The 14,956-nt window shown below is 38.0% G+C and overlaps 1 protein-coding gene across 3 annotated transcripts; it reads right to left on the bottom strand.

Moving 5' to 3' along the window:
- Positions 1-1,077: 1,077 nt before the first annotated feature.
- On the bottom strand, positions 1,078-14,434 carry LOC107004529 (E3 SUMO-protein ligase SIZ1). Of its 3 annotated transcripts, none has more exons than XM_015202743.2 (18): positions 14,192-14,434; positions 13,891-14,029; positions 13,206-13,286; positions 12,330-12,372; positions 11,651-11,723; positions 10,860-11,034; positions 10,284-10,420; positions 9,428-9,496; positions 8,438-8,525; positions 8,284-8,359; positions 7,847-7,920; positions 7,409-7,516; positions 4,391-4,552; positions 3,726-3,830; positions 3,548-3,628; positions 2,273-3,470; positions 1,610-1,921; positions 1,078-1,524 (listed from the first exon to the last, which is right to left on the bottom strand). In XM_015202743.2, exons 2-17 carry the CDS (start codon positions 13,912-13,914, stop codon positions 1,758-1,760), a joined length of 2,658 nt encoding a protein of 885 aa, XP_015058229.1. In that variant the 5' UTR covers positions 13,915-14,029; positions 14,192-14,434; the 3' UTR covers positions 1,078-1,524; positions 1,610-1,757. The 3 variants fall into 3 exon arrangements, with proteins under 3 accessions (XP_015058229.1, XP_015058231.1, XP_015058230.1); XM_015202745.2 differs by having other exon boundaries at positions 1,610-1,897; XM_015202744.2 differs by having other exon boundaries at positions 13,891-13,971; positions 14,192-14,418.
- Positions 14,435-14,956: the final 522 nt, after the last annotated feature.

Below are 14,956 nucleotides of genomic sequence, written 5' to 3'. Positions count from 1 at the left end.
AGCCTCGAAGCGCGCATACCCCCCATTTCGACGATTTTCGTGTGCTATAGCAAACCATTTTTAGGGTTATCCGGATTCCGACGTCAAAAATGCCAAACTTTTTTGTGGACGTGCGTCAAGCTTGGCTATGCAGCCAGTTGGCCATCACGGCCAGTCCGACCAATTTTCAAGGTCAAACGAGCCTCGAAGCGCGCATACCCCTATTTCGACGATTTTCGTGTGCTATAGCAAACCCTTTTTTGGGTTATCCGGATTCCGACGTCAAAAATGCCAAATTTTTTTGTGGACGTCCGTCAAGACCTTGTCTATGCAGCCAGTTGGCCCTCACGGCAAGTCCGACCAATTTTGAAGGTCAAACGAGCCCCGAAGCGAGCATACCCCTCATTTCGACGATTTTCGTGTGCTATAGCAAACCATTTTTTGGGTGATCCGGATTAAGACGTCAAAAACTCCAAAAAATTTTGTGGATGTCCGTCAATACCTTGTCTATGCAGCTAGTTGGCCATCACGGCCAATCCAACTCATTTTCAAGGTCAAACGAGCCTCGAAGTGCGCATACCCCAATTTCGACGATTTTTGTATGCTATAGCAAACCATTTTTTGGGTTATCCAAATTCCGACGTCAAAAATGCCAAATTCTTTTGTGGACGTCCGTCAAGACCTTGTCAAGTTGACACCAGCCCAAAATAGGCAAACATAGATATCCTAGCTTCGTTAGACGCTAAATATTCAACCCAGTGAACAATACTAGACCATTGCCACTTTTGTATTTAGAGTTTTAAGGCCACGAAAGGATTATGACCTGCTAACTTGGTTTGACCTTATTTTGAACAATCTAGTGAGAATAACTCATTATTTCTACAAGACGAACTTTATTACTATGTTTTTCAAGTTTCTCCATCACAAAACAAGAATTCAAGACTATTTTCATTTTCTCGTGTATATTAGTCAAACTTCTAAAAATATGATCAATAGACTATGTTTGATAAATTTACTACACGCCAGTTTGTATAAATTAACACAGGCATAAAGGAAAAACTTGTAGTAGCAGTTATAGACAACTGAGACAAACAAGGGTTAGGCAAAATACTCCGCCACCTACAGGACATTATCATAGAACAAGCTCTTATCACGGGTTCCACAATCCTTTCCCATTCTAAATGCATCAACTAAAAATAAAGAATCGGAATCAAAGAGTCTATCACTATTCCTTTTACCACCTTCCTTCGCACCAAAATTATCAGGATATTGAACCTGACCTTAAAAGGTCCATTAACGGTTAAACACATTCAAAACATTATACATTTTTGTAAGTTAGTTTAATTAAACCGATTTACAGGCTACTGGCTTCACAAATGGCAAGAGGAGATCTCAAAGCGCTAAAATGCCTCCCCCTCCGGATTTACCAGTGGACGTTACTAGAAGATCTTGTACTGAGCTAAGCTGTCCAAAATTTACAGTTCACCAGCGAGTCACCTTCCAAGGATTCCATCCAGAAACGGAAGAGAAAAAATGAGATTGGTCCTGTTTGCAATGGAAAAGAAAGTGAGGTGAGGACGCCAGGGAATTGGGAACATGACATGACATATTTGCAGGTTGGAGCACATACCACTAAGAAAACTCCTACGTCGCCAGCACAGATGTGAGAAGATAGTTTCTTGTTGACCAATTTGTGTTCACTAGCAACCTCATCTCGTCATATCCACATTCTTTGCTTAGCAACAGTAATCATTGTTCTGCCACCATGGAATCTGCTCCTATTCAGAATCCGAATCAATACTTAGATACAATCTTGGTCTTACAGAACGACGTTGACGAGGAAATGTAAAAGGACTATCCGATCGTTCTCTACTGCTCTTAGTTGATCTGCTGTCATTCATACCAATAAGCAATGAAGCTGCACAGACAGGAGCATCACTACCTACATTTAGAATGGCTCCAATACATGAATCAAAACAGAACTTCTGACAACAAATCTTAGCTCTCATAAGAATATCTACCAGGAAAAGTAAATCATCTCTAAAAGAACACTGCAATACTCTGTGAATTGTGCTTGTACTGCAGTTTCTCAACTAAACCTGTTGTACATCTAAACAATAATAATCACCTAACTAGTTATTTTTTTTACCAATTCTTTTTTATTTTGCGGCAAAAGTGCAAAACTCACTATGCTAATTCAAGCAAGCGTGGATAATGATCTATCCGTGCTCTCCTCACACCCCCACCCCTCCAAAAGGAAAAAAAAAAAGAGGAAAAGAATAACAGGAAATACCAGTGTCAGCCAATGAGTCCAACGCAGTGTCTTTAGTTTGTACTTGCTGCCCAGAGCTTAACCCATTTGCAACTGCAGTATCACCAGGAACCCCTCCATCACCACCAAGCCTAAGTGAGATCCAATCCTCAGTACCAACGCCATTTGAAACATCAGGCTGATCCCTCGCAGCCTCGACTGACGTAATTGATGGTCTAGTAGGAAGAAATATCTGAAGTGAGGGATCATTGCCACTAAATCCAAGGGGATTATCAACTAAACTGTCATTTATATCAGCATTAGGGCGATCGGTGTATGTTTCAGGAAGAAGAGAAGCAGATCCAATGCCAGTCTCTGCAGCCAACCCGTACCCACTCATAGAACTGGTACAGTTAATAGATTCATGTTGCACATCTACTAAAGATCCTGAAACATCAGCATCAGAACTAAATAACTGAAAACCAGGGCCACCTTGGGTTCCAGAAGGCAAAGACCACAAGTTCATCCCAAATTCATCGTCATTAGAATTGAACAGCCCCAGGCATGAATTCCCACCGTTAACAAGCGCAGAATCATGAAAAGAATCCGGAATTCCTAGTGGTTGAGCTGGAAAAGAAACTACAGGTGCATCACTATGGCTGTTATTAAAGACAGCTCCAGATGGGATAATTGGTTCATTCTCTTCATCAGAATCACTTAGTACAATAACTTCAGCATCTCCTGCTGGTATTGACGGATTTCCGTTGCCAAAACCATATGGTGGGTCAATATTAAGAGAGATGGCCTCAAGATCAAATGCATTGTTCGAGAATTCAAGGTTCCCATTACCATCCTGATTAACACTGCGATCTTCACCTTCTTTGCCACTTCCAGTGGCACTGCTGCTCATTGGAATGACATCCTGACCAAAATTTTCTCTCAATCTATTTCCAGATGAAAATGTCTGGTCTTCAGGTTTGCTGATTTCCCACAATCCGTCCCTGTTCTTCTTCAATCCAACTTTAAGGCCATTTCCATCAGAACCTCCTTCCTGTTTAACCTGCTTAAGAATTTCAGGCTTAGGCTTCGACTCTATATCTGGAGATTCACTCAGAGACCCATCAGGTAAATGCCAACGTCCAAGATCTCCAAGACTCCTTCGATCAGATTCTGTCTTCGCGCGCCAAGAACCATCAGGTTTCACTTCGATTTCTGTGACATCTTCTCCACAACTACGCATCTACATCGTGAAACCGCACAAAAGTTCAGCTAAATGCTAAAACAAAGTTACTATCCCCAAAAATAACCAAGCAATACCTGAGAAGTAATTCGATTGAAATATGGATCTATGATGACATGCTCCAAAGAGTAGTTCTTAAGACAGATAGGGCATTGCCACTGCATCACATGAACAAGATTTGTCAATAAATAATATCCGGTGGATATACGATGGGAACTTGAGACATTAGTTCGGATATGGGTTATAGTTGCTTGCCTTCCTCGACCTTTGATTCATTTCAACAAAGACGTCAAGATCAAAGCAGCCCATGTGTATACAAGGTTTGAATCTTCCAGCAATTTTCATCCTTGAACCACTCATCTGTTATGCACATAGAAAAGAAAATTGAACCCTGAGACTCGTGCTGCATTACACAGCAATACACAAAAGGCAACAAAGCAACACAGAGGACAAAATCCAAATAGAATCCAAATTATTTGAACGCGGACATGCTATCCTCCTCCAGAAAAATTAATACATATAATAATAGCAAGAGACATGGTGGACACTAGTATAGATGGAAGAATAAAGGGAAGCCAGTGCTCCACCATGTTTTCTTGATCAGGTGTTATGCCCAAAAGGTTGATCCTGTGGTTTCTTGTTCAAACCACCAAATAAACACTTGAATCGCATCTATGACTAAGATTGTGCCTAATGCTTGAATCAGAAGCATATGACCTCTAGGATAACAGCTACGACCACATTGTATGCAATTGCACTAGCTTGCAGCTTGATTGACTTACTTTGAACAAACCAAAAATCCCACTAAGTGAGGAAGAGACACAGTAACAAATACACCGAGAGATAACACAACGATAAACCAAACAACACTAACTAATAGATATGCTGTAAACAGGATTATAACTTCAGTATGCACTTACAGGGCAGCGAAGATTGACAGGAATACAATCAGCAACAACTTCCAGATCACTATCGCTATCAGCATTTTCCGTGGCTGTCCCACCACCAACACAGCGACGAACGCGAGCAAGGGCATCTTCAAATTTCTCACCATCTGACACCTTCGGTATCATACTAAGAACCTAACAATAAAACAAAGGTATATCATAAACATGAAACAGTCCATATATAAGATCTAAGATCCCTTGTTTGTTAACAAGTCTATGTTGATGTAAATGGTAAGCTATCAGGAATTTTTATATTTTTACAACAATATCGTGAATATTATTTTTGGGGAGAAGAACAATATCAGAAATATCAAGGCCAAAGTTGGAAGGGACTGACAGGGATCTCGAGCAGCACCAGCACACTTCTTAAAAACAGAAATAGATTGATTCATGCTAACAGCTACTATAGGCATCAGTATAATCTTGAAATCAAGAAAATGATTGATTGCTTAATTCTCTATAATCAAACAGAATCATGTCCTGTAAAGAAAATCTTACCATCCAGTGAATGGGCAGACAGATTTTCCATTACCTTACAATAAAAGATTTTGGTACCTGTATCATATCACAGTCCGAAGGTTGTGAAGAATGTGCAGAGATTGTATTGGAGCACGAGTGTTTTAAGAAACGATTTAAATAAGTGAAACAAGGAAGATGAGGGAAAATTGGTCAGCAACAAAACAAAAATACTTCATAAACTTGGATAAGGAGATCAGAGGAGGAAGGAACTGTGTATGGAGGAGCTCAAAGGGCAGCTGAGGAGATATCTCATAGAGTACTAATCAATGTCTTGGATAAAAGATAAGTACTAGTGATGGACACCATGTATCATCATTTCAGAATGTAATTCTGGGAGAAACATTGCAGAACGGACTTCTGCTGGGAGAATTACTAAATATTTATGATATTGATAATGCATGTGCCTTTTAAGGAAATGGACAAGGTGTGCTGTGCAAGTAGGACACTAAGGAAGCATACATCATTCAATTGGTTCCAAATTTCTATGCTAGAGACAAATGGATTCAGGAAAAAGTAGAGGACTGGCTAGATATTGCAAATCATCAGCTAAATTATTATAATTCAGAATAACTCCCTTTATGCCTCCTTTGAATGAGGAGAAAAGGAATTGTCTCCACTAGTCTGTATCTGTTCCTCTTTAGTTTCATGAAAGTTTTGGGTTGACCTTGGTACTCTCCAAAATACTAGTGGTTTGAAATATCAATATACACAAAACAGAATTTGTACTAATGGGAAGCTACAAGAAATCCAAAATTGGCAAGATTTTGTATTCGAAAATGGATACACCATCTACAAGTTAACCATGGTATCTGGGTCAACTTACGTGCACCTCGACTAGTTCCACGAGACACATTCCACCTCCCACCAGCAACAGATACCGGTATCTTCCACCAAGGCAGGAACATATGGGAAGACATCACCTAGTGTTTTTTCGTCTCTTGCTGGGATTTAAAGTTGAACCCTCATGGTTCTCAACCCACTTCATTGGCCACACCCTGGGCGCTTGTTGGAAGACACTATATTTTCCAAGACAAAGATAATACCATTGAAATCCATTCATTCAAGCATATCAAGGTACATGTCCATATTTGTATATGCCATCAACAATAGCAATAGAAAATAGAGAATGATTTTTCCTGTGAAGGAACGGAGAGGGAACTGAAATGATATTTTTTCCCTTGTTAAAAATGGAATATTATTCGACAAAAAGAAAAAAAGATTCACCTATCAAAGAGGTTTACAAAAGTCTACAGTAGCCCTCCTATAATGATGCAATACTAAAGAAGTGGATCTGGAGTTATCCATGAGAATGCACTATGAGAAGGGCAATAACCACCATAAATGGGACATAAATCAATAGATATTCTCACATGTAAAGGATTATTGATGTAATGTTGTGGAAAATGGAGTCACAAATTCATAGGTTTCCGCAGCTACATTGCCAAAAACGATGTTTTTTCTTAATGTTCACATGTAGTGTGGGGCACACGACTTTGAAAATAGCATCTCTACATGTTTTTGGTTTGACAACTGATTATCTGGGTAAGAATAAAAATGGGGTCTAGTGGGATATAAACTTCATGGAGCCATCCAAGATCAGAACATGACAAGGTATACAAGCTCCTACAGCTGATGTATGAATGCTTAGTAGAGGGAGAGGCAGAAGATCGCATGATACGGTGGGTGGGAATTGGGAAATAGAATCATTTTGAGGAGAAATTATACAATAGTAAAGATGTTATGAAACGTGAAGGTACCGCCAAAAGTTGTTCCCTTAATATATAATGTGAAGCTTCAAATGTAAGCACTCTCCAAACATATTTTGAAAGAAGAAGCGGATTGTTGTGAGATGGTACTATCCAGGCACAGGATGGGGAAAACATAAATTGTGCCCTTATTTATTACAAATTTGCCTCAACTTCTGGACACTTGTGCTCTCGACATATAATATCAATTGGTTAGTATCTCAGCCTCTTGAGGCAATTAACAGCAGGAGGAAGTATTATCAGCAGGTCACAGCGAGTAGATCGAAGTAAAACAAAGGCACATGAAGAGCAATGCAGCTGTGCCTCCTTTGGATAATTTTAAGACAAAATTCTCAATAGAAAATAAATTTCTCGGCCTTTAGGCTAAGATCAAGCTCTCCTTGGGATAATTTGGGGGGTAAAATAGGGAAGGAAATCAGTAATGAAAGGGATGTAATAAAACAGTCTTTTCCTTTCATTTATATTTGTGGTGCAAGGGAAAATGCCTTTTATATCGGTTGTTGGACTTGCTTGATAGATGAGCGTGGTGGTTGAGCTACATTCATACATTGTAAATATATTTGACATCTGACTAGTGTGCTCTAAGCGAAATAATAATCGACTAATTAACAAAGTAAGACTTCAACTGAATACTAAAAAACAACAGGTAAAAAAGGTTTTTGCAAGAGAATCTACATAATGCATAATGTTGGTCAAACTTAACTACCTGCTGAACAGTTCGCCGCTTCACAAGTCTGACCCCCAAGCAAAAGACACGAGCATCACATCCTGTTAATGTGACCTTGTTGATTCCATCTCTGGTGCATGGTGTGATCTGATAAAATGGTAAGGTGCGAATTGAGAGAAATATCTATAAAATATCTATAAAATGTTCCTGAAAGAAAAAAAGAAGGCTGAATGATTTATCCCAAACACTTTTCTGAGACCAATTTGACCAATCAATTGTGTAAACTTGCATTACACTTCACACATTTATCTGGAGTTCATATGGAACAATAAGATTTGCTACTTATTAAATTTCAGCATGCCTACACAACACTTGAAGATAAATATACACCAAAATGGAAGTGCACACACCCAAATACACACACAACAATTCACTTTCCAAGAGGCAGAAACAGAAGTGCGTGTAATTAATACTCACTATAGGGCCATCATCTCGACCATTAGCACCCAGCAATTGAGAGCCAGGTCTATTTATCGCGCGCACTGGAACCCCTGTTGGTTGAGATTCAACTGAAGTTAATGCACAAGGGAAAGATCTTCTAGAACCAAAAAAAAATTGTTAATGCAATCTTCACTTGATTTATGGCAATTGAGTCTTTGCAGAAGAATACATGGGAAAAAGTTGAGTAGACAATATTTTCAGTTAAGAATGGTAAGAAGAATCCCAGAACACAATATCATGTTTACCTCACCCCTCCGAGTTCTTATTAAGACCAAGAAACTACGAACTTGAAAGAAAACACAAGACATTATATTTTTCCATGAAAGAAGAAAGCTATTGAGAAGAACATAACTTCAGCATTCACTTTCAATTGGATCAGGATTAAAAACGAAGCAACATAGGACAGAGCATACCATTCACCTGCAAATCTGCATATTGAGGCCACTGCATTCTAAATTGTACCTTGTCGTTGAGAAGCATGCACCAAGCCTGACAAGTTTGAAGAACAAACACAATGAATATAAAAGGACTTATTTATCTTAAACCATCACCAGGAAAACCAACAACCTGGAGATCATATTCCTGTTTCGCCAACAAGTCTCTGTCAGCTCTAGTGATCTGAAATGTTTTCTCGATACTCTGCACAGGGTTCGTCCTGAAAATTCACAGATGAAATAAGTAAATTAGGAAAGAAATTACATACTTGCTTAGCTAAAAAAACAGAACAATAACAAATCAAAACATGCCATGTGGATGATAGAGCAAGTAATTCAGTGAGGAAAATAGAAGCATAAATCCTCTTAACAACAAATATCTGAGAATCCTGGCTCTTTACATTCATGGGACCATTTGCCACAAAGACAGAAAAGGCTTACTCATGTCACACACCAAAAACTCTATCATCAAACAGACAACAACGAAATGCAAAATCATACATTTCAGAAGAGCAATCTATCTTGCATGCAACTGGAAGTTCAAACTGCTAACCTGTTCTCACATAAATGATGAAGCTAACTTAATATGGTCAAGCTATTACATGATTTCATCACCTTGAATTGCACAAACTTCCGACCTAGGGGAAAACATACAAATACAGATGCAAACAGATCCAAGACTTGCACTTAAACACTAAAATCTTGCATGCACAAGATACAAGACAAACTAGTGTTTGGAGTCTTTTCATCACTTTTCGAAATTCACTAACCACCTAATGACTTGCCCTTGAATCAAAAGTAGGTTATAGAAAAGCTGCCTTCCTTTTTTTTTCATTTCTTGTTTGGCTTCCCATCCCACCACACTCATCCCCATGGAATAGTGAGGATAATATGGAAATGCACCAATCACTTTGTGGAAACGAAAGGTCATCCTTTGACATCGTTTCAGAGAAACACAAACAAAAATCTCTCTCAATTAATAGTAGCACGAACAGGCATTAGACACTGCATGTCCCAAATCTTCACAAAATTAACCCCATAAACAAATTAAGCCAAGCAAAAAGAGGTGCAGCAATAATAAAGAACAGGATAGACATCAGAAACGAAGTTGCAGGTAACTAACCCATCGGCAGGAACGCTTGTAATAGCCAACTTTGCAGGATACAAAGGGTGTCCCATTGTCACCCAGAAGCTGCATATAGGGAATTCAGTTATGGAAGGTGAAACAAGCATTACCATATAAATCATGTATGTAACAAAGTAAAGCCACATCAAAATGGTCATTTAAGTATCCATATTCATGGTAAATGAAGTGTCAGGTCTTACCGCCATGCACCGAAAATCCCAGGTTAGCACTCACACGTTTAGCGAGCTTATGGATAACAAGTTATAAACTTGCTATGAATGTGAAAATTTCAATACAAGGCAAAATGTTTTTACCCAAATGAAATTTCAGAGCAATTGCATAAAATAACATAAAAGTTGCATCAGTTAAGGTTCTCAAATCAGCTAATGCTAACAACTTTCTCAACTACTAGATCGCGTCATTGTTTACAGATGGAACAATATCACCCCTATACCCATCACAACCCTTGGTTTCTACATAATATAAGGAGAGTCAGCCCACTTCTCTTATCCCCAATACATTGGCTCATCTCAGAGAGGGAAAAGCAACCAATTGCAGCCTTGATGTCAAATTGTTCTTCTTAAGATATCAAAGATTTTAAATAATAGCAATGTCAGGAGACACCTTTTATGAGTTGAAGAGAACTGTAGTATGTATATACGAAGTAGACAACTAAATTTTGCATGTTTGCCATCTAAGACATTTCGAGAACACAATTTATTTGACAAGAAAAATCCTTCATAGCCACAAGTACAATGCAACACTCCAGTAAATGGATATGCAGCCAAATCATACAATCCCTCCAGTAAAAGGAACCGATAAAAGTGAATTGAACACCAAAGGTAACACTTACGGGTCAGCACGAACCAGTCTGCACACTTCACAGTAAAAAGTAGTAGGCGGAATTGGTGGATCACCACCCTCCATTGGCTTATCTGGTATGACAACACAACGAATATGCTGCCATGTGTGACATCTTCTGTCTTCACACTGCAAGCATGATAACATCATGAGACACAAATGTAATACATCAAGTACAAGAAACAGAAGCTTCAAATGTTCAAGCTGACACCATGTCCAGCACACCCCTCATCGTGGCAGAATTTATTTTTCAAAAAAGCATACTTTACGCTGAGATCACAGCTTCATCATGATGACAACACAAATGCAATTAACAGATAAGCATGATAGTCTACCATGTTAAAGATGCAATGGTGTACCGGTCCAACTGGGAATTATTATAAGTAATTACGCAGCTTTCCAGTACATAAGCAGATTTGGTATATCTATTGAAAGAGAATCAGAGCTCAAAAGGATGTTTGCACACTCAAAATAATACACTGAAGATGTGCATATTTGTACGCAAAAAAAGATGCATGTTCATAAAAATGAGTAGAAGATATAAGGGCAATCAGTGCAGAAGTAAAACCTGAATCATTGTTTCAGTTTGTAATGAGCTTGTACACACGCAGCGAATTTTCATGTGGTAAGTGTCTTCAATCTCCTCCTTCAACTTCACATTAATGGTATCGGAGACAACTTGCGACTTTGATGCTAGGTCAGTTGCCCCAGTTGCCCCCGTCGCCCCAGACACCTGCATTTTTCTGGCAGACGTAGAAAGATCAATATGCATCGGAAGTCATTGCTTAAGGTAGAAAGTTAGTAGATACCAAAGTGTTGTCGCACTTAATGTGGGAGAGGTAGGGGGTTAGCTTCTTCCTCTCCTCTTCTCATTACTAGTAGTATATAGTAGTTGCATAGTCTCTTACTCTTCATTGTGCATTACACTATTACTATTTGTTGTTGTATTTGCTTTGTATCTTGCTATTCTGTTGTCATATTTTTCTTGCAACCCTGCTTTATAGGACATAGCCTCTCTACACCCCATCCCAACCACCACACAGAGGTAGGAGTATGGTCATCAGCGTACATCCACCCTTCCAAACTCCACTTGTGGAGTTACACTAGGTACACTGCCTGTTGGGTATGTTATTGTTACGAAGAAAGATCACTCATCACTATACACAAAAATGAAGAATTTCTTCGAGTACCAATTAAGAGGCAAAAAATCTTCCTTCTGCACTCAAATCTTAAGCTTATAAGGAATTATTGTTGACGAACATGTCCAACAGACTGAATAATTGGATAGGGGTCTTAAACATCAAAGTCCATTTCCCCCCTTTTAGATAAGTGTGTCCTGAGATTGAAACTGCTTTATACCTGTAAATGTCATCAACAAGTTTTGCAACGTCTTCCTTCCCAACACTGTTTCTCTTTGGGAACAATCCTGAAGCTGTTCAGCAGCGAAGAAATATGTGAGAATCAGTCATCAATTTTGGCTGTGTTCAAACACATCTTCTAGCTAAGAGCAAGATACATATATATTTATTTTTTTCATGTCATGTATATATATACACACACACACAGTACAAGAAACCCACAATTAACAAGTACATGAATGCTTCAGTTTTTAAGCAATTTCACTATCATAACACCCCCGACAAAAGTAGGAGTAAGGTCTACATACATCCTACCCTCCCCAAATCACACTTGTGGGATAACAGGTATACTGTTGTTGTTGTTATCACACAATGTCCACCAAGACAGTGCGAAGATCTAGTTATGAAAAATGGGTAAGATTTTTTATGTAATGGACTGAGGATACATTAGTCAAGATTGAATAGTGAGGAAACCCGTTACATCAAATTGAAAAAAGAAAATCCAAGAGGAATGACTCTGTATCTTTAGCAACTCCAGCACAAGATTGGCATATTTTTTTTAAAAAAAAAAGCAAGTAAATGAAAACAGAGAATGGTGAAACACAAAGAAAACCACCAACAAACCAGACGTGTCTAACATTTCCCAACAGCTTCTTCAAGCAAGAAATGGAGCAGCTCACCTCGTTCATCAGAGAGTGTAGCTAATATGCGATCAACAAGGTCCTGCAATACCAAATACAAGTGTCAAGCAACAAACTAACATATCGATGTAACATGTGTTGTGCAGGAACATAACCAGCCTATGCATAATCATGAATCTATAAACTGCAGAAACCAGCTTATTGAGAAGTACTTCCTACCAAAATTGTTTTAACCGTCAGCTTACTTGAGAAGCACTTCTTACTAAAAGTGGTTTTACAAAAAAATGCTTAGAGAGTACTGGTTTTTTGTTTGGCTAAATCATGTGAGGAGTGCTTTTGTTAGTCATACGTGTTTGGACAACATTTTCATAAAGTACTTTCAAGTGTAAAATAACGAAAGGCAAGTTACTACACTAGTTTCTTTGGTGGAGATGAACTTTTAATTTGGGTAATCTGGTCCTAAAAAACCAAAACCACTTGCTTTCAGGAGAAGCTGCTTGTTTCAGCTTTTGTTACTACTTGAAAATTCCTTGCAAAAGCTTTGGCCAATTAGGTTATTAATTAATGTGTTAGTCAGAGAAAAGGAAAAGAAAAGCCCTCCTATTTCAAGGCAAGAAGAGAAAGCTCCAACGGCAACATCATTTTATCATTTTACCAACAACAGGCAAGGAGGACTAACTAAACTCAGCATGTGCAGAGAGCACTAAATTAATCAACATGTAGATAAAGAGGAGGACATGCCATAAAAACTGCAATAACCACGGAAAACAATACGATTAATATTACAGGCCTCCCTCTAGGAGTGATAATGTAGCACGGTATGAAAGGTAAAAGCATCAGCCAGTAACTTAAACAAAAAGCAAGGAAGCTGTGTTTCAACCAGCAATCCCAAAAATGCATGGAAAAAGTTCAAACCTGCTTCTTCCCCTGCTTTGAAAGACCAAGCTGATTCAGAACATCTTTGAGCTCCTTTATCCGAAAATATGCCAATTTATCCTATAAGATACAATTAATTGTCACCAACGAAACCAACCAATTCACAAAAGTTTTGTCTTGGTGTCTCCAAAACATATGGTTCATATATTGATGGGCGAACAACAGGGATTCCCAGCAGCACTATTAATACAAAAGCTGGTCTGTAAACCACTTCCAGAGCAGAACCTATACAAACAGGAATTTCTAGACCAACCAGTACTACTTAATTTCTATTTTAGAATTAGAACATTATGCAACGTGCAATTTGACTAACACGCCACGCCGCATAACCATATAGTTACTGGCAACGGAGGCACATTTGGGGCGCATAAATGCCAGAACCAATGTTTATCTTTACTATGTATGTTCACAGTCTCCAAAATCTTCCTTTTCTAAGTTTTGTATGTTCATCTGATATTTTACTACTTATCGGTGACTAATCCTAATAACAAGCAGCAACGTATATCACACTAAAACCATCCACGCATTTCACTGCTTAAACAAAGAGTCGAGCTGCCACAACATATGAAAATTAAACAACTCTAAGCAATGTTCACAATTAGCACCAAAAAAAAATAAAAACAAACAGTTCAACAACAACAAAAACAGAATTAAATCTAATTACCTTGCAGCTAGCAACCAAATCCATCTTTACACTCTTCCGCTCGTACACACAACTTCAAACAAACCTTACTCCGTAGTTGAACTATACAGTTAATCAGCCACACAAAATCAATCCATCCAATGTCCAAACAAATATTGATCTAAACAAAAATGACATTAAAAAAAAAAACAGTAAACCTCAAAATACTTCGATCAGAATTCCACACAAAAAAACTATGCATGTTTAAAAAAAGTCAATTCATAAGAAAAAATAAATATATTTGTATTTCTCTAGCAAATAAGCTTAAGGAGGTGTTTAGTACCTGGATTAGATGAATCTATGAGGTTTTTAGAAAGAGACTCCACCGCAACGACGACGAAGACGGCGGTGGTGATGGCGGCGGCGGCAGATTTTCTCTCTCTTCTTCTTCTTCTTCTTCGCCTTCTCCGTCTACCTCTTCACAATTGCTGTGGTGGCGATTTCTCTTGACCGAAACCGGCATGAAGCTATCCTCGAATTACTACTAACCAAAAGTTCCGGACGTATCATATGGTTTATTAAATCCGGTTTAATTTGTGATAACAAATCCGGGTTTTTATTCTATGTGCTCACGTGTACGTGGCCGTATCCTGCTCTTACTTTTCTTTATTTTGCCTTTTTACGAACGCCCCCCTCCGTACTTCTCCCCCAATATTCGCACCAACTCAAAAAAATAAATACATTTTACATAAAATTTGCGTATATTATATTTTTTCATTATTATTAATATTGTTATCGTCTAAATTTTATTTTTTTATAAATAAATAAAAATTACATATGTTATTATCTTTTTTAATACCTCATTTTGTTGAATTATATTAAATTTTCAGATCTTATTTTATGGAATTATACCTATTATTGTTATATATTTTATAGGATGTACTATTATACATATGTTGAAAATATTATTAAATAATGTATAGATAGTACAAATATTATACATGTTTTTTCTTGTATGTCTTTATCAATGTATGGTGTGTGTATATATATATATATATATATATATATATATATATATTTGCATTTTGATCACAATAATATTTGAAAA

Source organism: Solanum pennellii, chromosome 11, assembly GCF_001406875.1.
Source record: "Solanum pennellii chromosome 11, SPENNV200".
NCBI lineage: Eukaryota > Viridiplantae > Streptophyta > Magnoliopsida > Solanales > Solanaceae > Solanum > Solanum pennellii.
The sequence above is the reverse complement of the archived record's forward strand: the minus strand, read 5'-3'. Positions and strand labels throughout refer to the sequence as shown.